Here is a 24,893-nt window from a genome sequence, read left to right as displayed (position 1 = left end):
CAATTTCTTTTTAAGTCCAGTGAAGGGTCTAAAGCAAATGTTAATGGTCCTGTGTTGTTTTTCTAAGTCAAAAATAAGGTTTACCAAATATTTTTTGCACAGTCCCTTTTTCTTTAAAAAAAATACTCAATACTCAAACTGATGAATTTATTCTCAAATCAGCTGGTGACTGATTAGACTTAGGTTAGATTTCAACAACAAATTTACTAATAATTAATCATGGCAGCTCTAATAAGTTTTGTGTGTAAAAAATCTTAATTTGAGGGGCACTGGTGGCTCAGTGGATAGAGCAGGTGCCCCATGTAGAAAGGTTTAGTGCTTGCTGCAGCTGCCGCAGGCTCGCCTCCAGCCTGCAGCCCTTTGCTGCATGTCATACTGTGCTAAGGCACAAAAAGCCCCAAAGATAATCTTAAATAGAAAATGGCATGAAGTTATAATACTCATGTAAAGTACACGTACTTTAAATTTGTTCTTAAGTACATGTAATTAGATTCCGCCACTGAGGCTAATCAGTGCATGAATCAAACAAAAGCTCCCTAAAGTTAGAGGAACAGCAACAACACAAAAAACACAGCTTTCCTCTTACCTGTAGCACTATATATCAGCCTAGATTGTTTTGGTGTGAGTTGCAGAGTGTTGGAGATATCAGCCGACAGGCAGACGTCTGCCTTCTCTCCAATATAATAGAATTAGATGGTACTCAGCTTGTGGTCTCATGTAGGAACTTCTTTCCCTACTGAACTACACCCAGCAACTGTATCACCGTGCAGAAGGAAGCATGCATCTACTGCTGGCTTACCTAGCACCACTGAGCTAGCTAATGTTACAGCTCAGCTGAGGACATCTCACCCTGTCACAGGCACAAGCCTCTCATCCATGAGTAGATGCACGCTTCCTTCTGCTCGGTGATACAGTTGGCAGGTGCAGTTTGGTAGAAAGAAAACAGTTCCTACATGAAACTGCTCACAACAAGGTCTGTGGATTATCTTGAGTAACCAGGTCATGATTTCTGGAAAGAGACATTGATGTTGAGTTTTTCAAATGTATTTTTTGGCGCTTTGAGCACCACAAGCTGAGTGCCATCTAGTTCCATTATATTGGAGAGAAGGCAGACGTCTCTACGGCTGATATCTCCAACACTCTGCAACTCACACCAAAGTAGGACCACAATGTCCTCACTTGTTTCTCGTCCTGTAAAGACATCACTACACATTGGCTATCCATAAATACAGAGAAGACACACACTTACCGACGGCCATCATGTAGTCCCATCGATCCAGCAGACACATGCTGAACTGCAGCCCCTCTGGGGTGAGGCCTGCGGCGATCAGGGCCCGACTCAGCTCGGGGTTCTGGCACACCGCAGACGTCCAGGCCACCAGGAACCACAGCACCACCACCAGGATCACCACCAGCAGCCGCAGCACCCGCCAGCTGGTCATGTAAGGCGTCCTCTGGGCCGTGCGGGATAGGAATACCTTTAACACCCTGGGGGAGGCAGAGAGAGGAGGAGGAGGACAGCAGGAGCCTGAGTGCTTGAGACTGCTGGGTGAAACGATGATGAGCAGTGTAGGTGAGTAAGAGATGCTCTGCCTGCGACTGACAGCTCACGCCTCTGGCTGTTGCTCTTACTAACATGCTCGGTTAAATTAAAAGGATCAGGGAGAAAAGGGCACTATTATTTCAATTCATTCATGTTGGCTTAAATCGTGTTGTAATATTTCATGTGCTGAGAGAAGACATGAACAGAGGGCAGGAACATGTCTGAGAAAGCAAATTTGTTTTTTTAACAACTTGGTATTTTCTCGAGGGTGTCAGTTTTTTAATTTTTCAGTTTGGAGATGGTTCAACAAATACGGCTGGAACCCGCCTGAACGCATGCAGAGGCAGTTTATTTATAAGTTGCACAGTACAGTATCTCTACCACACGCACACAAGACAATACCGCCTCTGTAAAGGGAATTAAAAATGCAACACATCAGCCAGAATAGTTTTAGAGTGATCTGATGCTGGGAAAGGACAAAGACAGCATGCAGTTATATAAATATCACCATGCAGACACACAAACAGTCACTTCTCTGTTTACTATCGTCTCTGCGCGGTGCTCATCTGCTCTCTCCCGACCAGACTGTGACAAATCTATCTTATCTCTGATATATTCAGTGGGACCGGGCTGTAAGAGCTTGGCCCTGGGGCACACTTCACACCCAGCGAGCGCGGGAAAAAATCTAATTGGTAATTTTGCCAAGGGAACACTCTGGCCGGCCTTTGACCCCCTTCTACCATATCGGCAACACTTGCTCGGAGCTGATGAGCAGGAAGTGAGTGTGTCTGAATGGATACTTTAGCAGATAGACGGAACCTGATGTGAAATTCAAATGTGCTTATTGACTGCGCACATGTGTGTGAGTGCAGACTGAGAGGGAGCTGAATTATTGAAACTGAGAAAGGCTAACTCACAGGGCAAAGGAGATGGATGGGAGGACACAAGGAGAGGAGAGGATATACAAGATGAAGATAGGAAAGCAGAGGTGAGGTGACAAGGAGGGATTAGGAGACAGGGAGGGGAGAAGATAGGAGTGAATGTGAGGCAAAGAAAGGAGAGGAGACCATTCAGGAAGAGGGGAGAATAGAGGTTAGGAGACAAAGAGAATAGGAGATGGAGAGAAAAATACAGGACATGACAATGTAGGAGAGCAGGAAAGGAGACAAGGGGATAAGGAGGGGGAGCACAGGAGACAAGTAGAAAAGAAAAGTAGATGAGAGATAAGGGGATAGGGATAAAGGAGAGGAGACAAGGGAGAGGAGGGCAGAGAATACGAGATAAAGGGAAGAGAGGAGACAGGACATGATCGGAGAGGAGTACTGGAAGCCGACAAGGAGAGGAGGAGGGGCAGAAAAGGAGACCAAGGGAGGAGATAAGGAGTCGAGAAAATGAGAGATGGAGGAAAGAAGCAGATAGAAAATGATATGAGGAAAGGAAAGGAAAGGAAAGGAAAGGAAAGGAAAGGAAAGGAGACAAGGAGGGGGGGCAGGAAAGGAGGTTAGCAGAGGAGATAAGGAGTCAAGAAAATCAAAGATAAGGATGTAGGAAGAGAGGAGAGGAGCAGAGACAAAATGAGATGAGGAGATGAAAGGAAAGGAAAGGAAAGGAGTGCTGGAAAGCAGACAAGGAGAGGAGAAGGGGCAGGAAAAAGGATGTTAGCAGAGGAGATAAGGAGTCAAGAAAATGAAAGATAAGGAGATGCTAAGACAGGAGAAGGGCAGAAACAAAATGTTATGGGGAGAAGAGAGAAAAGGGAAAGGAATGAAAAGGAAAGGAAAGGAAAGGAAAGGAGTGCTGGAAAGTGGACAAGGAAAGGAGGAGGGGCAGGAAAGGAGGTTAGCAGAGGAGATAGGGAAAGAAGATAAGGAGATAGGAAGAGAGGAGAGGAGCAGAGACAAAATGAGATGAGTAGAGGAGACAAGAAAATAAAAACGAAATAGGAAGAGATGCGTGGAGGTTGTAGGAGAGGAGGGAGGAGGTACAATCTCTTTTAGCTTTCTGTCCTACATTAGAGACAGGAATAATTCATAGGACGGGAACATGTCGTACAGGAAATGTCATGCGTTGATCACGACTCCAGTGCTTTAACTTTGAGTTGACAGTTTTACCTGTACAGCTTGAGGATGACAGTGCCGTACATGATGGCGAAACCCAGCAGGCGAACCCACCGTAGGAGGATACATCGAAACACGCTGGGATGGAAGTACAGAATCATCACCTGTGGAGTGGTACAGCATCGTTAGCGTTCACACCGACACACACACACACACACACACACACACACACACACACTGATTATATATATATCTTTCTCCTGTCACATTCCTCTCATATTCACACAGAAGGAATCAGAAATGAACATGAGTCTCCGCCATGTGAGATCCAGAGCTGGAGGCAGATTTGGCCTCGCTGATATCCTCCGCCTCCAGAGCTCCTGCTGACATCTCTTAACTGTATGTTTTTCATATGTCAGCTGCCAGAACATATTAGATACCAGAGTCTGAAGGGTTAGTTCTTATCTCGCTGATGGTATTTAACAAGCGACTGCATCCGAGTACGATTATGTTAATTTGTATTTACAGTGTGTGGACGTTCACATGTGCGGCCCAGATTGTCATTTTGGGTCTGGGAATAAAACAGAGGATTTGCCGGTGGCTCACAAAATGTCAGCCGTTCGATTTCCTGCTTGGTGTGAGGTTTATTCGCGCCTATTACCATTAAAGACGAGGCTGCGACGGAGGCTGAGGTCTCACATTCCATGCTGGAAAAATTAGAGCTTCCATTTGCACATTGGCACAGCGCCACATGTCAAATCTCCAGCGACCCGAGCGAAGCTGAAGATCCGGTGCAGTGACTCTGTGCTCGCTCCAACTGAAGCGGAGAAAACCTGCTTCACTCACCTGGCGGGTACACACCATCCAGGATGTTAAAGTATGACTCCTTCCTGAGTCAGCCTGCTGTTTGAATCACACAAAACATACACAGGGACTCGAGTTTAACCTTGATGATTACAGGCTGCCGAAAGCTTCAGTTCATTGTTCTACATCTAAGTCACCTCATGAATGACAAATACAACACTACAAATCTTCCTTTCTCAGTGTTTCTATAAAGATGATCATCTTTATAGCAGCTCCTAAATGGTGCAAGTTTCACAGCACTGAGAGGTGTTTTATCCACTACAATAATATGAATAATGTCTGTTGCTCATCTGACACAATGTCCTGACAGTGAAACCAACAACACACAGAACTTGATGCTCCAACAAAAAGTGTTACTATCTCCCCTGTTCTCCTTCACTGTTCAGACTCAAGTGATTCTGCCTGTTTTCATTTCCTCAACAAACAGGTGAAGGATTTGCACTAACACAGCTCGTGTTTCTACAGCCATGGTTGTAAGAAACGTAACTCTAACCCAACAAGCATGGCTGAAAGTGAAATTATCAGTGACTCTGCGGTGGTTCCACAAAGAGGAGCAGCTTCCCAGACTCTTTTAGTGTCTTACTGCTCAGAGGGAACTCATTCAGCGGCTCCTCTGGCAGCAGCACAGCGTCTCTCCCTCTCTTCTCTCGCTGAGTCGGTGTCGTCAATTGATTTTGTCATAAAGCTTTGGTAATGTAAACCTACGTGATGCTCACGGCTCAACAAAAAACTACATATATGTGACTGTGTGATAGTTGTGGTATCATAACAGCCTGTCACAGGTTACAGCGTGATGATTAGAGGAGAAATGGCAGAGCATAAAGGTCCAGGTGGAAAAAAAACAACTCAATCATGTAGGATTTTACTAAATGAAGGAAATCACCTGTTGATTTATATATATAGATCCCAGGGGACATTTTTTGTGTGTGGGAGCTGTTTAAATGTGTAATTTTGTTGAACTATTAATATTGTACACAGAATCTGAATCTCACTCTGAGTTACTGTTGTTGTTCACAAACTAAAGAAATGAGACATCATTTTTGTTTAGTTTTTACTGAATATCTGAAGTAAAACAGGTGAGTGATGCTTCAATCTGTATGACATTCTAATGTGTTTGTTGTGACCATTTTCACTGTGCTTCCCCCCAAAAATACACCAACTGAAACCAGAAACGGAGAACAATTATCATGTGGTTATCATGGAAATAGTGGGGGATAGAGGGATGGTTGATACTTAGTGCTCCATCTCTGCTGTGACTTAATTTAAAAACTTTGTGTTTATCTAAATCTTATGATATTTAGTAGTGGATACACCAGAAAGTGTAAATTATAAGGTTTCTGTCAATATTCCTTCATGCTTGTAAGATAAAAATATGTGAAGATATTAATGAAAATACTTGACATATTTATTAAAATCCTGCCAAGCTCCGCCGGCAGAGCTTCCAGGATGGGAATTAATCCTGATGACTTTTATACCAGCTCCTAAATGGTGCAAGTTTCATGGCACTACGAGGTGTAACTGCCCAGTTACCAGAAGAAAATTTTGGCATTGTATGTTTCTGCAAACCACAGATATGTTGCATTTATAGGTTTCATATATATGAGGTCAATGTTTTTACTAACAAACAACTAAACCAAGTGTTTTTTAAGAGAGATATTTTGGCATTTACAGATGTGATTGTGGCATCAAAACCTGGTATTTAAAGCCAAAACGTGACCTTTCCTAACCATAGCCAAGTCTTTTTTTGTGCATGAACATAACCACATGTTCATGATTCAGTATGTAAGATTTAGGGGGATTGAGTGGCATATATCGGTGAGGATTGCAGATTACAACTAGCTGAAACTTCTCCTGGTTAGGATTCCTTATCTGGTCTTTGTTAAGGAGGCTTTTACCGTGAGCTGAGTCATCCACAGAGGTCTCTTTCTCTTCAATACAAATGGAGCTGGTGATTAAAACCATTAGCAGTTGCACGTTATCAGCGATTCTCTGACGCTGTTTGGCATGTCTGAGATGGGTGGCTCACCCATCACATGCTAATGTGTGCTCACCTATTTTCTCTGATAATTTAAGATCCTGATGTTCAGGATGTTTTCACCGGAGGCTGGTGAAACACAGAGTGCAGCAGTTTCATGTCACAAATTAGTGTTTCTTCCAACATTGCTAGTCACAGAAGGGCTTCTAACTACTGTGGCTGATGTGAAACCATGAATGTCACCATCTAGTGCCAGTGTTTTGTCTGCTCTGGGCTACTGTAGACACCATAAATGAGGACCCGCCCCCAATGTAGATATAAACGGTTAATTCTATAGTAACAAAAACTGCAACTCTTTAATTTTCAGGTGATGATACATTAATGAATACATGGTTATAAATATCACATACCATTCCTGACAACTTACACCACTGAATCCAACACACTGGACCTTTATAGGGTACTCTGAACATAATCATGTAGGTGTGTAACAGCAAAGACACAGTATGGGGGAAGACGTCACCTACACTTTTTGGTAAAATGACAAAGAATAATTGAAGATACTCGAGACAGGGATGGGATCACGGTGCCTGCAGCCTTGCACTCTCCCACCACTAAGTATCTTATGCCTATAAATCTTGATTTTATATTATATTCATATATATTAAACCAAATATGTGGACTATAAAAAAACTTTTACTGGAAAGACAAATATTCGGAGATGGTCGATCAGACTCCAGGTGTCTGAGAATCCAAATTTTCAGCTCTTGAAGTGCTGATGCTGCTTGTTAGGGATGGGAAAAGACTTTGGTGTCGGTCAGCTGGTCTCGTTTGTTAACGTTACTTCTGATCGCAGCACTGAGGACTGTCCACCTCTCTCGTTCCGCCAGCATCACGTTATTAATAAACAACGAGATAAACGATTATTGGCATTTGTGAAACAATGCCGAATCATCCACATCCGCATTGCAGTGCATCTAAGAATCAATTATTTCCTCCACCTCTAATATCCACCTACAAGGTTTCGCTAAACGTGTTAGCTCTGTGATAGTCTGGTGATTTGTCCACGGTGTTCCCCGTTTCTCACACGCTGTGAGCTGTGTTAGACTCTAGCATCCATTACAGTGGGATTTTATTCATATTGTTGGATGGTTGCTTTACAAAATCCATCAGCTGGAGGTTACAGTTAACCACACAGCCTCAGACAGAGTATTGTGTATCATTACAGACGCAGTATAAAGGCATCCCAGAGGAGAACAGCCAGTGATTCATCCCAGCTCCTTACGATGCCTTGGCATTCAAGAGACAGCAGCTATCCGGAGTAATTAAGCTTAAGCAACAACAGCACCTGTAACCTCTTTTCCCCAGAAAAGAAGCACAACATCTGTGGCAAACTCAAGAAACCAGCCGACCCTGAGGCTGCAACAGTCTGCCTATTAGACGTGTTAAAAAGAAAAGGGAAACTAATGTGTGATTGGGAATATGGATGATAGTGTACACTCTGCGAGGAAACAGTACGCTACAAAGACATAAAATGACAACAATCTAAAATCTGTCTCTTGCTTTAATGATCATAATTTTGCCATGTTTGTTTGTATAATCGAAAACTGACAAGATCAGTTTCTCTCATTCCACCGAAACATGGCTCAGTGTGCAATTAAACTGTCATAACGTCCCTATTTCCACCCATCAGTCCATCCACTCTCAGCTCCGCTCTGGCACACAGACATCTCTCTCACCTCCTGATTAAGTATGTGTCACACAGAGGTGAAGCAACAGTTTCCTTCCATCCACAATCCTCATCAAAACCTCGCACTGCCAAAGTCCGTCATTGGTATGCTGGTCATGAGAGAGCAGGGAGCCAAGTCCATTTTATACTCAAGAACAGGAATTATAGCTGTTCCTCTTTAATGCTCCGCTACCAACTGTGACTCACTGTTGCAGCTCAGGATCTGATAAATTAGTTGGTATATGGTATTATGAGACAGAGTTTCATTTTATGTATCAATTTTGGAAAGAAATTGCTACCAAAAATGAATACCTTCACACTTCAGAGAAAGACACACTTTGTCAGAATACAGGGATTTTGTGGAAGACAGTCTGACTCATCGCTTTAATACCAATAACCTGCTTTAGGGAATAATAACTTGTTTTTTAAAGGGATGGATAAACATTTTGGGAAATATGGTTACCAGCTTTCTTCCAAAGAGTTAGGTGAGAATCATATGACATCAGTTTTATGTCTGTAGGAGCCTAAATGCAGTTTGTTGATATTTTGGCTACCTAGCTACTAACTGATGTGTAATAATTAAGTTCATATGTTCATTCATTCATTCATTTCCGTAACCGCTTATCCTCTTGAGGGTGGCTGGAGCCTATCCCAGCTGACACTGGGCGAGAGGCAGGGTACACCCTGGACAGGTCACCAGACTATCACAGGGCTGACACATAGAGACAGACAACCATTCACACTCACATTCACACCAACGGACAATTTAGAGTCACCAATTAACCTGCATGTCTTTGGACTGTGGGAGGAAGCTGGAGTACCCCGAGAATACCCACGCTGACATGGAGAGAACATGCAAACACCACCATGCAGCCCAAGTTTATATGTACAGAAACAATATTTACAGTATTTGGAGGTCTCAGTAGATACAGTTCATATTCACAGTGATGCAATTAGTTAATCATCTCATTTCTTGAACTTAATCTATGTGTCGATGATTAAAAATGCCTAAAATGTTATGTATATTTACATTTGTAACCTTAAAGATTAGCATTAGGGTACGACAGTGTTGGTGCTTACCTATAATTGCCCTTTTACACTTTTGCCAGTAGGAGGAGTTTTGGATTTGAGAGAGTTAATTGCAGTCAGACAAGTGGAGGGTAGTGCCCCACACAGTTTTTGATCTCTTCTGTCTCTTTTACCTCTTCCTGTATCTCTCTCCTTTTTGGACAATTTTGGATTTTGGAAATGGACAGCTGTTTCTGTACCATTACCTCTTAATGTTATTTACAATAGCCTCTGTAGATTTATTTTAAAGTGTCCATGCCAAACTCATCACTGCTATTTGTATGAAACTTTGAACTGGTTACCACTCAGCACTTGAAGACACCATTGGCTCCAGTGCATTTTCAAATATATCAATTTTAATTATCCTTCTTATTTAAAACAATACCTAACACCACATATATCCTCATACTCACTTAGACATACTCAACAACCTTATTTCTTAGTTCCCACAACTAACAGAGAAATGGGCAGACATGCCTTTAAATTCAAAGCTCCCTCTGACTGGAATTATTTGCCCATCAACATAAGAACAGTTAACTCACTGCCCCTCTTTAAACACTAATTATCCTGTCTTAAAACACCATGTTACTGTTTCTGATGGTAATGTCTTTCTGTTTCTTACAGAAAATGAATGGCTCCGAGTGGCATTTATTGCCAGAACAAATCAAGGGCATTTATTGGCTCTAGCTCCGATCGCCACTGCTGGAAACAGGACACCTGAGTGGTCATGCTAATTTTTAGGGATGTAACGATACATCGATCTGGATCAGCGTATCAAAGCAATGATCAACGATTCGATGTCACTGATGCAAAATGAAAACATCAACACAAATTGTCATCTTTACACACCTTTATCTTAAAACACACTTTGCACGTCTGTGTCACCAGTTCCATACAAGCCCACCTCCTTCCTAAACATTCAAAAACAGTGCTTGTGGCCTAGCGTCAGGCAGGGAACAGCAAGCAGCCGAGAAAGAGACAATAAGGATATTTATTGTTATCGTCTCATATCGATCGCAGGCCCCTGAATTAAAACAAATCAAAATCGTAACATGGCAGACTTTGTGATATGGCATTTGTGATTTACACCCCCCTAATTTTCGCACCTTATCCAGTGTGACTGTCGCTGACTTCTGTGACTGTTTATCACATCGGCCACAAATTCTGTCTGCCTCCGTCAAAGCAACGCTAGAACATCGTTCAAAATTAGTCAGCACGGACTTTAACAGAGACTGAATAGGCAGCAGATATAAAAAAGACGCAACAGCTGTAATGTTTTCACTTGCCTACATTCTGGTTTCGACTGTTTACTAACCCTGTCTTCTAGCCTGTTCATGACACTGAACGTGACACACCAGAAAAAACAGAGAGGCATACTCATCTGCTGGCCATGGGAAAGGAGACTATTGCCTATTTTTAGCGTGTTTTCCTGTGTTTAAAAAACCTGCATAGATGCTATTTTTGGTGGAAAAAAGGATACGACAAAGCAGACAAATACATAAATAAAGAAGAACAATAGACAGATTTAATGTTGCCAGCCCTTAAGAGTGCAACAATTCACCATACATTTGTTCTCTCTGTCTTACGTTTGGTGTCTTTGCTCCTGCCTCTCCGTGTCTTACTCTCATGGTAACCTGTGGTTAGGATTAGCATCCTCCCTGGCACCTCTGTCTTTTTGCCTCCTGAGCAAACATCCAGCCTTGCAGCTCTCTGGTCTCTACATGACGAACGAAAACAATAAATCACCTCCACAAATAAGAGGTAAAAGTAGGCCACGCTGTTTCCTACACCCACATGCATAAATGCAGAAATGCAAATCCATGCACAAATGCACATGCACACGATCACAGGAAAATGTCAGGACTTAAAGCAACTCCTTACTTCCTATATATGCACACACACACACACACACGCACACAAACATACACAGAGACAGGCAGACAGAAACACACCCTTTCTGCAGCGCTACCCATGTGGACTACAAAGTCACAGGGGACTGCACAATAAAAAGCCACATTTTTATACCGCTCAGAAGAGGAGGTGGCCCTCCTGGTTCGCATCCAACCTCCCATGCCTCCTCCATCAATTAATCAGCAGATGTATTTTTAAAACAAGTTGTGCTAGAACTTGATGGACTGTTTAAAAATGCATCGAGCACCAGAGCGGAGCAGCTGCGCCAGGCTTAGCTGAGGAAGCTTGTGGTGGCAGCAACAAAGAAACAGCAGCAGCAACAAACGTTAAGACTGCGGGAGAGGAGACAGACACAAAGGTGAGACGGCGAGAGAACACGCAGAGAGGTAATGAAAGGAAAACATGGGGGAAGGCGGGGGGACAGGGGAAAGGTAGAGACAGGCAGGCAAGGTGCTAAGGAATGCAGGAAGAAAGATGGAGATGCGGCAGAGCAAAGGGAGGAAGGGACCCTTGAGTGTATCCAAGTGTGTGTGAACATAAGAGAGTGGCAGGGTATTTTTGGGGAGCTATTTTTGGTGCTGGAGTTATCCTTGGGGTGAATGGGGGGAGAGGGTGGATGCAAAATCCATTTCTGAGCACCACAGCAGAAATATATGCAAAGTGTGGTCACGTAAGGACAAACCTACAATACCTGCAGCTCTTTATCTGCTGCACCAAAACTACCAGGCTTTCTATTCTAATGCAAATGTCTTTCTCTCGGTAACACTCCAGTAACTTTAGAATAAGAACAAAAACCTTTATCCCAAGAGTCAGCCGAGCGCTCTGAAGCTTTTTCTTCTCAACAGATTGTTTTTTTCCTTCTTAAAAATGGCTAACATCCAGCCATCGGGCCTTGTGTTTGAGCAGAGCACTGCCTCACAGTTGGCAGTCTGTGCAAGTATTTGAAGGGAGCGAATTCCCCCGTTACATCTGATCTCCTTGTTATATGGCGCTCAGGTTTCTTCCATCTGTTTCCCTGCTAAAGATGAGCTTCAGACGCGGCACCCCAGGTGCACTGTGGGCTGCGAGCACAAGTGTAAATACACACCTATACAATGCACGCTGGCACCTTCCCACCTGGACACGCTCACACATACAGATAGCAGAGAAGCTGCCAAGCCACAGGCAGCATGCACAATAAGACAAACTCGTACTGTACATGCACACTAACTGTGATGTCTAACTCTTTGTTTTTGTCCAGACAGTGATCAGAAGTACAGGACTGTAACAACATCCAACTGCAACTGAAGAAGTAGGAGGCAGGATTTACTGTCTTGTTTACAGAGTACTGTGTTTTATTATGAACAGAAGGAGCAGGAATGTCTTTCTCTTTTATTTTTAAAGATTATTTTGGGGTTTTTTTGCCTTTAATTAACAGAACAGTGTTAAGAATGAAAGGGGGAGAGAGAGGGGATGACATGCAGCAAGGGCCTACAGGATGGACTAACCCCAACATCAGCCGTCTGGATAACCGGTACTACAAAGCTGGTTATCAACCAGTTCAGTCAACTCTGGGTTTTCCTATCCAGCCACGAGCACGTCCATGTGAGAGAAGTGGGGGTGTTAATTACGAGTGACATCATCACAATCATGAGTGAAGCTGGCTGCTTCATATAATATGAGATGAAACAGTGCTGAAAGTGTGTGGGACAGTGAGACAGTAAAATGTCAGCGGCGTGGGATGTAAACGACACTTTGTAATCTTTTAACGGAAAATGTTGAAAATGCTATCCAAAAAGTCATCGTCGGCCTCATCTTAAATTACGTGTAGGTGTCACTGAGCTATATGTGACATTAGTATACAGTATTTTTTGCTGTTTAGATGGATGAAGATGAAACTCCTCTAAATATGTCACATATAACACTTTAAAGTAACACCAGACTGTTTCTGCTGCTGAAGTAAAGAGTGTAAAAGTAGTCAATGACTGACGAGGTCTGTCTGACTGAAACGTTCCATTTATAATAACAGGAGCCAATTAACAGTGTGGATTATTTTACTAATGAGATATCATCTGTTTTATCCCAGTTCTCATCACACAGGTGTCTCATGTTATTTTGAGCTGCAGTGATGAATCAGTGTCAATTATCAACACTGTCACTGTGGACTAAAATAAGCTTTGCATAAGTTAAAATCAGGTGTTTAGGGTGTAAACAATTTGTTTGTTAGGAGCTCTGTTTAAAACCAGTGGAAATAGAGCCCTGGAACAATGAAATGATTCTACTGACCTACAATATATAGTTCACTCTTATTTTACCTGAGACTCCGGACTGTTTTGTCTGTGGATACTTTTTTTCTGCGCTGGAGCAAGTTAGCTGTTCAGCATGAGTTGGCATGGTGATTTATTTCAGTAAAAAGAGAACCAGCTTCGCAGTACTGAAAACCCAGAGTTAACCCTGAAGTTCACTAACTCCAAATCCTGCTTTGTAGTACAGACCTCAAGTGAGCTGCTCAGCGCCCCAGGAATCACCTTTCAACAAGATGTACAAGACTTCATTTTCTTGGAAAAAATTTAAAATGTACACCTTGACCTCTCCCTCATTTTAAAGATACAATACTTAAGATTTTCATGAACTTGAGCCCCATTTTTGATACTACTCAAGGTGACCATTTTTTCTGCAGTAGCCAGCTCATTCATGGCAGAGTCCCCCATTGCCACATTTCACACGCAGGCAGGGATTAACAGGACATAATGCACATGTGATCAAGCATGAATGTAAATTAATCTCTCCAACAGCTGTATCAGAGCTGTATTAAGTTACTGTTGATGCAAACCCAACATTTCCTTCTATAGCTGCCTCATATTCAAACCACTTAACTGCTGAAACGCAGCTTTTACTGTGAGGCAGGATACGTGATGTATCTGTGACCATGGTAAAGGGCTGACAGCATTCGTGGAATTGGAATTCTGGGGCCTGTAGTACTAAAGCACACTGTGACCATCAATAACCACTGATGTCACTAAATCAGGCATGACATTTTAAAGGTATAATATGCTGGATTTTCGTAAAAATAATGTATAGACTGACTCATACAAAAGTAATCCCTCTCAATCATCATGTATGACCCACTAGAAGTGTGTGTGTCTTTTCTCTGCAGAGGCTCTGCTCTCTACCTGTATCTTATTATTTTCTTCTTACTGTGCTGTGGGGGGGCAATCTTGGGCACAGCGTCCAGGTGATGTTGGGACTTTATAAAAAGGTAGCGACTGGTGCCAGACCGTACGCATCACGCCAGAGCCCTGTGTGGGACTGTTATCCTAATTCCGCTCTCACTGAATTTCTGACCATTAACATTCACTCCCGCAGAGAGCGTTATCTATTACCGCACATTCCTGCAGGGTGTGTGTCAGCTCCGGCCCTCACACGTAAATGCTCTCACCATACATGCCCGATTAAGTAGGAAGTCACGAAATTATGTTCCTGTACACGCAGTCCTCTAAATCACGCATTTAGCAGAAAGCTAAGAACATCGCGGACATACTGAAAAAACGCAAACATAGTGAGGTGAAACGCCAAGCAGATGAAGCTCGTTCCAAAACGAGGGTGAATTTAGGGTTGACTTTCAATTTTCATTTTCACTGGCAAGCACTGAAGGAGAGGATGAGGATAAAGAGCAATAAGGAGGAACTGGTGTATTTTCTGCTGGACAGGCAGATGCCAGTGGTTAGCTTAGTTAGCCTGCTGAAGTGTTGACAAATGTAACGTTCCTACAACAGTAGCTTACGGTGTTCGTACACTCAGTGTTGTGTTCACAAAAAATAACCAACAATTCTTGTGTAGTGTACCTTTTAATGTGGACGAAGCAGGAACTGAAGCAGTAAAAGACTGAGTAAATTGTGGGTGTCAGTTCAGATCAGAAGGCAGACTTACTGGGAAGTAGAGCAGTAAAGCCCCAAACAAGATGGTTTCCAGAAGAATGAGACCAGATGTGCGGATGCTCTGTTGATGGGGAAAGAGAGACAACAGAAAAAACATCAATCAACCAATCAATCAATCACTGACAGGGATAAAGTGATTTATGTGTGGGTTGGTGCGTTGATGGAGGTTGAAATATTATAGTCTGTCTGAAGTTTTCAGATGAAGGTCTTTGCTCAGCTTAGTGATTTGGCGCCATGTCAAAACAATGCATCAAATCCTGCTGCTGTAAATCTGACATCACTGTTTGTTTAAAGTGAACACTGTGAGGAGTAGCAGGCAAATGCAAACAATAAATCAGTGCTTATTTCGAAGCAAACAAACACAAAGAGCAGTTCAACATATAAATATATATGTGCTAATGTTTTGCCTTCCCCTGAAACAAGAATATAAGTGACGACAGCACCTTTTCTGGGTTGGATTTAATTACCCACATTACCTCCTGGAGGATTTTCTATGTTTTTTATGTAAATTCAAAGGGCTCCAGGGACATTTCTTGTGAACTGAAGAAATGTGGGAGATTTTGAAGCAACAACACAATGTCTATAAATAGCACACCGGGAAAGATTCGACTGAACTTTGCCTGAAGACAGGTTGTAATTATCCTACACAGCGAGGATCTCATATTTATTTCATTTTATTCTATTAGCAGTGTGGATATTGTGCAACCACTCTGCTGCAAATCTGTGTGGATTCAAATTGAGGGTTCAGGTACAATTGTGTCTTATGTCACCGTTTAAAATAACAAAAACATAAAGGATAAGATGGATCTTCTTAAAGACATTAATGAGTTTGGCCCCTGTGTGCAGTATCAAAGCACAACAAAGTATCACAGAAATATGTGTAGTAGACACAACCTCAAAACAACACATTATGTGGTGGTGGGCATCAAATAAGTTCAAATTATGTGCCGGTGGGAAGACCTCTGGCTCACTTCGTCCTTGGCAGCAGCCCAGGTTTGATTCCTACCCACAGCCCTTTGCAGCGTCTCATCCCCTCTCTCCATCTCCATTTACCTGTCACTCTCAAGCTGATCTATAGTAAATGCAAAAAAAAAAAAAAAAAAAAAAAAAAAACCCTAAAAGTAATACGGTGCAAAGTCTATTTTGAATGGTCACAGTTTTGTTGTGAAATAGTCGCAGTTTGGTGAAGTCTGCACAAAGAAAATCATTTGTTTAGGTTTACAGAATAAAAAAAACAAAAAAACAACTGGTTAAGTTCAGAAAAATGGTTTCAGTTAAAATAACTGTCAGTGATGTAAACTTACGTACTCTGCTACTTACCTAAGGTACCTATTTAAAACACTTGGCCTAGTTAAAAGTCTATAAGTCTATAAAGTTACTTGACTACATAAACTTTTGGTTTATGGACACAAACAGCGGTCTACTGGTTGAAACATGTTGTAACGTGGCCATGTCACTGGTTTCCCTATGTTTTTTCTTGTCCTCTGTTTCCCCTCCCCTCGTATGTCTCTCTGTGTGTCTCCCTCAATCTCCTGGGTTCCTGATTACATTCATTCAACTCACCTGCTCACTGAGAACAATCCAGTAATCAACCCTGCAGTATAAAACACTCTCCAGTCCTCACCAGATTGTTTTGTCTACCACTGTGGTACAGTCATACTTCAAGCTGCTGTTGAACTGTGACTTCAACTTAGACTTTTGCTTGGGTATTTTTTTGTGGATACTTACCTTGTGTTTTTCTCTGTCATAGGATCACCACCTACCTGCCTGCCTGCCTGCCTGCCTGTTTGACCTTCTGCCACACTCCTAGCCAGCCAAACCCCTCCAACCTCGATTTGCTTCCCTGCCATCAGCCTCCACCCCCTGGATTATCCTCCACGGGCATATTCATTATCCTGGCATCAAAATCTCATTTGTCACCACTGTCTTTCCGAGTCTGTGTCCTGCGTTTGGGATCACCTTGTTGGTTGTAACACATGTTTGTTTGACCCATTCACTGCCCTGCCCACCTGCCCTGCCTTCGTGTTGCCAGCACATAATTTTTCACATTTCATGCCCAACAGCTCGTAATGCACTCTTTAGATTTTGTATCCATTTCACGTATTTCTATAGCCTCTTACATTGCCTGTTCAAGGCGAGAATAACGTGCCATAGTTCTGCCTTGCTGTTCTTTATATAAGGTACAATCATTGAATGAGGGGACAGAGTTGTCTCGCCTTTAAGCCAGCAGTGGAGGTGCAAAAGAACAGCGGGCAAGATGGGACAGGCGTGACATTCTGAAGACATGTTATGTATGCGACCTACAGCTGGGACATTTAAAAAGTAGCTAGCAGTTAGCAGCTAACTCAAAGAAGAACAGCAGTCAAATGTCTGCCAATTAGGAAGACAACAATATCAGGGAGCTCCTTACTATCCGAGGTAAGCACAAGATCAGCCTCCATATAACGAGGACGTCAAATAATTGTTATTGCCATGTTACACCATTGTTGTTGTTTGCTTCTGTGTAAAAATACAAACACAGCATAGAGAAGGGACTTCGTAGCAGCCCTATAAAGCGATCTCTGTGTAAAAAAAAAAAAGGGCTTCTGAGAACCCGCTGGAAAATATTTATATTTTCAAACACAGATTTAAAGCAAATTAATGTTTGTTTATCCGACCTGCTTCTTTATTTCACTGACATCCAGTGAGTGTTATATCCATGGAGCCCTTTGTTAGAGTGCAACCCTGTGTGAAATAGAACTGCTGAAACTTGTCTAATTTTACCACCATTTACTGTGTGAGCCGGCGCATGGAGGGATTGTTTGCCTTTCATCTGTAATTAAGTCTGGTTTAATGTCGAGATTGTCTGTAACAGCTTCTGGCACCATTCAAGCACTGTGGTGGGGTCAGGTGAGCCACTGCACAATGGTTATCACTGCCATTAACCTCAGCTTTCACCTTTGATCCTTCACCTTCTCCCAGTTAAATAGGTACACATATTTTACACATACACAGGATATTTCCAGCCACTTTTGGCTGAGTAATTTAAAGAGTGCTCTGGGGATTTAGTAGTGCATTCCTCTAAAGTCTGGGGACTCAAGAATGACAGAAGAAATGGCCAAAAACTGAAGCAGCAGAGGGTGAGATTTCTGACTAGTATTTTGTATGGGTTAAGCTCCAAAAACTTTTTAACCTGCAATTCTCATAAATGCAGCTCAGTAATCGCTCTTTATTGGGGCATGGCCACATTAGCTTTCTGTTATATGAAACTGCTCCGTTCTTGGCCCCAAAAAGGATTTGATGTCATGGTTAAAATAAAAATAAAAACTGAGTGGAGCTATGCAGACTGTAGTCTGGTAATGTATTATTGTAGCCTACTACTGGGAGTGGGCAATGACCTTTACATTTCCAAACGTAAGTGTTTCTATGGGCAGACTGTACACATACGTATGGTCAGAGTTGAACAAAGGTGGACTGTGAGTCTGCCAGAGCCAGCCAGGAGCTCGCACAAAAACAGGAGATGCATGCTTAAATCAGTCCATGTAACATGACCGCATTTACCCTCTTTACCTGGTAGATGCCCAGCTTTTCAAACTCCATACCCCCAAGTTTCAAATGCATAAGTTCTGCTAAAAAACGGTCTCCTCCAATTTAAAGTAACCCCTGATGACACCATTTAAATTTAAGCTCCCCCCAGAGCCACAGAGGACATTATATTACCCCTTTTACTAGCTCAGCAGTAGTACTCCTAATTAAGAAACCTTTAAGGAATCCTTCACCAACAAATGATCATTTGAAAAGCCATTATTCAGCACCGTAGTTACATTTAACTCAGGCTGAAAACTGTTTTTCTCACATACCTCCATAGTGAAAGAAGAATCCCAAAATGGAGAAAATTCTGGATGTACTGGCATAAAAGACAAATGCTTTTAATACGAACATCCGTTTGTGTTTTAACTCTGCCCCTGCTTTCTATTCAGCTGAGTTGCAAGTGTTTTAAATAAAGTTTAGGTGAAAATACATGTTTTTGGGAAGTACTAAGCATATGACTAAATAAATGAGACTTGGATTAAACTGCAAGAGTTGTACTTGTTTGTAAACAGATGTTTTGATAGTTTTGCTGTTGTGAAAGTCCCACTTAAGCCCCTGTGACTTCCTGTTTTTCAGCTAATGTTCTTTCTCAAACAGAGAATGGGGGTGTGGTTAATAGTCAGGCGTAAACCATTACCAGGACATCCAGATTACCATTGTAGCGTACATGTCAATGCAATAGCATGGATGTTAGCATGAATAGTGATCGCGGTCACTCTAATGTATGGGGAGGATTTTTCTCCACCTCCTTTGCCCAAAGGAAATATGAATAAATATGAATGTAAAGTTAGCTAGCATTCAGTTACTTCTGAATTACAACTGCTGAACTTTATATTCAACTGACACTTGATGTGGCAACTAGTCAACCCGGTCTCACTCCATAGTTGTCAAAAACTGGTGCTTGGTCAGTGACGGCCGGCATCAGACACCGACGAAAAAAAGCCATCCTTTCACGTTGGCATGATACATAGCCGGTAGCCATTATTGTTTAACAGCACCCAGAAATGTGGCGGGACACCACAAATGTTAAGGCGGTGGAAGTCTGGGTAGGTTGAGTGGGAGGGGCTGTGGATGGGTCTAACAACCACAGACTTTCACCCAGGAGGCCGGTGTTCACTTCCTTAAAGATTGTAAAGTCAAACCCTGTACTTTTGTCCTAAACTTAACCACGTGCTCTTATTGTTGAAGGAAAAAAACATGAATTTGCGGTGTTGTACAGACGTAGCGCATTTATTTTGACAGAGACTGTATGTAAACTGAACATCTCCTGTGAAAACAGAAGTGTATGCTGAAAGAAGACAATGCATGGAACAGGCAGAACTTGACACGGTGTCCAAGAACGTCAACAACCAACGCATCAGGGTACCTTAATCGTCGTATCTCGATGTGGAAAGTCCATGACCAAAAGTCGATACATAATGAGGTCGGAGTGATAATGTGTTGCAACTAGTTTATTTACAAGTTTCGGTTATGGACCCTATCAGCATTTATTACAAGTACAAGCTAGCAGTTGTTTAGTACCCTTATCTCTGACACAGTCTCTCAATATTAACCATACTACTCAAACTGAAGTTTCAAAGAGCTGTGCTGTGTCCAGAAACTGAATAAACAATCCCACACAATCCCAAAACAATGGCTCATTGTCTTGTTTTTCCTGTGATTCACACAACCCTACACCGTATGTGCGCTGCAGGTGTAGCCAGTAGAAAGATTCACATCACAGCCACTCCACCAACAGTCCACTACATCTTCAGTATAGCCAATATACAATAAAAGATGGCTAGCTTTTTGTTGCTCAGTTGGAAAAAGAGGCATTTCAGTGCACATATGACCTGTAGCTTCTGACGTAAGTTTTTCTTAATGGTCCTGATTTTGAAAATTGAAAAGTTCCCCTTTAAATGAAGAGCATTTGCTTTGCATCCACCACTCACCTTCTTCCTCCTGAAGTGGTAGACCACCACCATGCTGGCCAGGTCCAGCACCATGCACAGACCCTGGAAGGAGGCCACAGCGAGCCGCAGAGCGCCGTCCTCCTGCACCAGGCAAGGCGTGTCATCCCGGCAGTAGGGGCAGCCCTCACGGCACGGCAGGCACTTTGTGGACACGTCAGAGATCTCGTCTCTGCTCGAGCCCTGCTCCTTACCTGAAGGAGGACGGGAGGGCACTTTAGTTGACAATCAGACTGGGTATACTCACATAGTGTGCGCTACTGCAGAGCTGAAGTATCTGTACTCTTCTGACAGATGAAATCTAATCACAACTCAGAATATGGGTCTGATTTACTGTAGTGTTTTCAAGGATTATCAATGTAATTAATTTGGTTTAGCTGTCACACACTGACTTCTCATTAAACGCTCAGTTAATCAATTTGAAGGAGTAGAAATCATCAATCCAATAAATCACAAAGCCTTGGGGGTGATAATTACAAGAATACAGCCTTTAATTAGGCAGATGAGGGAATAATGAAGGAGGGAAGGATAAAATAGTGTGACATCGCTCCCTTTATCACTCCGGTCTGCATAATTGTTGTTATACCAGCATGTGGCACACTTGGATTTGTGGTTTATCAAGTGAGTCCCTAAATTACTTTTTCTAACATCTCATTTGAGAGTGCTCACATTAGCATGACTGGATGTGTTCTGTTAATCGCCTCTGAAACCCAAATTTAATCAATTACATGTAAAGAAAGAACAGACGGTGCCAAGAAAAAAATAATAATTTCTTCTTTCAGCGACATGAGTCAATCTTGAGTCCAAATTCTCCATTTTCACCACACACACGCACACACAATGCAGCTCTTCTTGAAAAGCGTGTAATTCTTCTGTAAGTCCCAGAGCTCATACAGCATGCAGACTCTGTGCTGAAGTTGCACAGTGCTTCAGCAGAGCTTGATTGCGAGAGAATTCGCTGATCGTACTGGGGTGGTGATTAAACAAGTTAAGCATGAATTGACTGGTACATTTATAGACATAATAACAGACATTATAGACAATTTATCAAGCAATCATGCAGTCACTGATGTAAAAAATCACAAAAAGAGTGGTTTTGTCTTTTCAGTCTGTCTCTGTGTTAAAGGGTTTAGAAAAGAAGGGAAGGAGGTGACCGTGAAAACAAAATGACTGGTGATCCACCCTCTCACTGTCTTTTCTGCTGTAAATCCCATGGAAGCCGTTTATCTTCTCTGGGATTCATGCATGCACTGACATTCACATTGTGAGTTTCATTTAGGGCTGTATGATATGCAAAAATAGAATTACTGCCCTGTGGTTGTAAGCCTCCATGAACCTGTCAAGCTGCAGTTACAGTTTATTTTTTATGTTTTATATCCATGTCTGTGAGAACATGGATGCTGTACACACATCCTCCCCTCAGCAGCACAGAAGATCTATATAATCAGCTCAGTTTCAAGATGGACACCCAAGATTAGTGTCACCAATTCAGTATCTGACTGAATGTCTTTCCTTCTGTTCCTGAGATATGATGTTTGATAATGGCCAGAAAGGTGTTTTTTATGGAACATTATGATGTCACAGTGAAGCTGACCTTTGACCTTTTCGATATGACACGTCATCACTTCATTATTTTATCCTACTTGACATTTGTGTGAAATTTTTGTCATAACTAGCATATGAATTCTTGAGTTATGGTCAACTGCATATATTGTGAGGTCACAGTGACCTTGACTGTCGACCCCTAACCACAAAATACTAATCAGTTCATTCTTCAGTCAAAGTGGACGTTTTGTCAAATTTAAAGAAATTCTCTCAAGGTGTTCTTGAGATATCGCATTCACAAGAATGAGACAGATGCAAGGTCACACTGACCTTGACCTTTGACCACCGAAATCCAATCAGTTAATCATCGAGTCCAAGGGAAAGTTTGTGCCGAATTTAAATAAATCCCCTCAAGCTGTTCTTGAGATTTTGCGTTCACAAGAATCAGATGGATGCAAAGTCACAGCGACCTTGAGCTTTGCTCTTTGACTACCAAAATCTAATCAGTTCATCCTCCAGTCCAAGTAAACATTTGTGCCAAATTTGAAGAAATTCCCTCAAGGCATTCTTGAGATCTTGTGTTCATGACAACGAGACGGACAAGGTCACAGTGGCCTTGACCTTTGACCACCAGAAAGGAAGCAATTCATTGTTGAGTCCAAGTGAATGTTTGTGCTTAATTTGAGATATTGTGTTCACAAGAATGGGATGGATGGAAAACCTGAAAACATAATGCCACAAGTCACAGCTGATGCCAGAGTGGTGGCATGAAAACCACACAAGCATAGTTGCCCTGACCTGTTGCCCTCTTATGTCATGCCAGAGTCACGTCCGAATCATCAGCTGGGTATGCTCGCTACTGTTGTCCCAGTCCAACTGCTAATACTCAACACATTTAGCCTGCACAAAACTGATCTGACACAACAGATAAACATCGGCCACTGCTGTCGATAGGCCGATGGCACTCAACAAGGTGAATATTGGCTGATACTGATGTTTAGCTGATAAAATGGTGCATCCCTATCAGTAATGTTACATACAAAAGTACATGTATGTCATCATATTTGTTTATGTTGCTGCTACACTGAAGAAAAGAGCACGAATTGCAAGATCCCACGCCAATACAATGGCGTTGACCTTTGCTTTACGCCTACTGTTTACATTTGGGCAAAATGCCAAGAACGACCTCCTCGCCTGCCTTCCTACTGTATCACCCATGGCTGATCAGTTCACAGGATATGCAACTCTAATCATGATAAATAGGAGCCCACTTATGTGTTTTGGTTCAGTTGGTGTTCACACCTGATGTGAACTGTGCCCGAGTCCACATGAACTGTACTTGAGACCTTTTCAAGTAGACCCAGGTATGGGGTGAGTACTCTATCTGAGTGTAGTACACAATGTTCACACTTAGCAAACAAACTAAATGTTGTGGTCAAGTGCACTCGAATCCCGGCTCCTGATGTAAAAACCTCCTTAGCTGTGTAACCGGGCTGTAGGTCTGGGTAGAAATAAATAGCGGAGAGAAAGCGGGAGGTTATTGCAGTAACAAATTTGAGAAATGCAATGAATGAAAAAAGCTCTTAACAAAAATCTAAAAAGCTCCCTCGGCCCACTTTGCATGCACTTTTGAGACGTATGAATCTCAAATGTGTGAATATTGAGTACTATGTTTTAGCCAACAGCCAAATATTATTGAAAAAAGTGGTTGTTTTTAGTATCTGTTCAGATCTGTGCATATCTAAATACTTTATTACTTCACTTTCTGACTGTCTGTGTGATTATTAGACGTGAAGAAGTGGTCTACTTTTAGATATCTGGGCACACAGTCTGTTCTTTGATTTAACTTTTAAGGGTCAAATCATTGTCACAATCAATGGAGAGAGCACAGAAGGAAAGAACTCCAGTGAAGCTTTCATTTCTTGACTCAGTTTCACACCTCTGGTGTGGGGCCAGATGTTCACAATGATCCCACATTTCTCTGTTTGGGGTCAGTTTTTTCACTGTGCGGGTAGCACCTCCAACAGATCCCCTATCGAGAGTAATCTTTCTGTAAGTTTATAATTGCAAAAAAGAAAAAGTGTTCAGTGATAACTAGGGATGCACAATATTGTTTTTTTGGAGATATCCAATTCCGATAGTTCATTTCAAAGCCAATAGTGCCTGATACCAATGACGTACCAATATTATCGTGCCTCTCTAGTGATAACTAATCTTTCAAGCTGCTGCTGTGGCTCTGCTCTTATGCTTTTTTCCACACAACTATAGCTGCACAGTTTGCTTGTTATAATTGTCAACTGGAGATGGTACACTTGTGTTGCTTGTTTTTGGTCTTTTCATGCATACTCTGTAGGTTTATGACCTGAACTTAGCTTGAGGATTTGATACCAGAAGTCTCTCAATTAACCCTAACCCCTAAAACACTGTTGTTTGGGTGCGAAGTAAGCTATTGAACTGTACCTTACAGGTTGATCTTCTGACTGGGAGCTCAATGTGAGCTGTTTTTGTACCTTAAACGGCATGAATCACCAACACAGAAGTGAAAAATTATTATCTCAAGAAGAAAACCTTCTGCTTAGCTCAGAGTGCAGATTTAGCTATTAGCTCCAGCGACCTGGTCAGAGCTGTGGATTTTAATAAGCTGGACGTGGTGGATAGTTCTGCACAGAAGCTGGTGAGGAGGAAACACTGGTGTAAAGCAGTGTTGGGAAGATTACTTCTGAATTATAATAGGCTACCGATAATGAGTTGCCTTGTTAAAAATG

General features: G+C 42.2%; 1 protein-coding gene across 1 annotated transcript in view; it reads right to left on the bottom strand.

The window, feature by feature from the left end:
• LOC125901564 (probable G-protein coupled receptor 158) overlaps positions 1-24,893 on the bottom strand; it is a 136,262-nt gene that overhangs the window by 36,042 nt on the left and 75,327 nt on the right. The window contains exons 4-7 of the mRNA XM_049597251.1: positions 20,566-20,777; positions 15,057-15,125; positions 3,655-3,764; positions 1,250-1,488 (exon numbers count right to left, since the gene is read on the bottom strand). Coding sequence (XP_049453208.1) covers positions 1,250-1,488; positions 3,655-3,764; positions 15,057-15,125; positions 20,566-20,777 — 630 coding nt within the window. The remainder of the gene's footprint in view (positions 1-1,249; positions 1,489-3,654; positions 3,765-15,056; positions 15,126-20,565; positions 20,778-24,893) is intronic.

The sequence above is a fragment of the Epinephelus fuscoguttatus genome, linkage group LG15, assembly GCF_011397635.1.
Source record: "Epinephelus fuscoguttatus linkage group LG15, E.fuscoguttatus.final_Chr_v1".
NCBI lineage: Eukaryota > Metazoa > Chordata > Actinopteri > Perciformes > Serranidae > Epinephelus > Epinephelus fuscoguttatus.
This window is presented reverse-complemented; position numbering and strand designations above follow the sequence as displayed.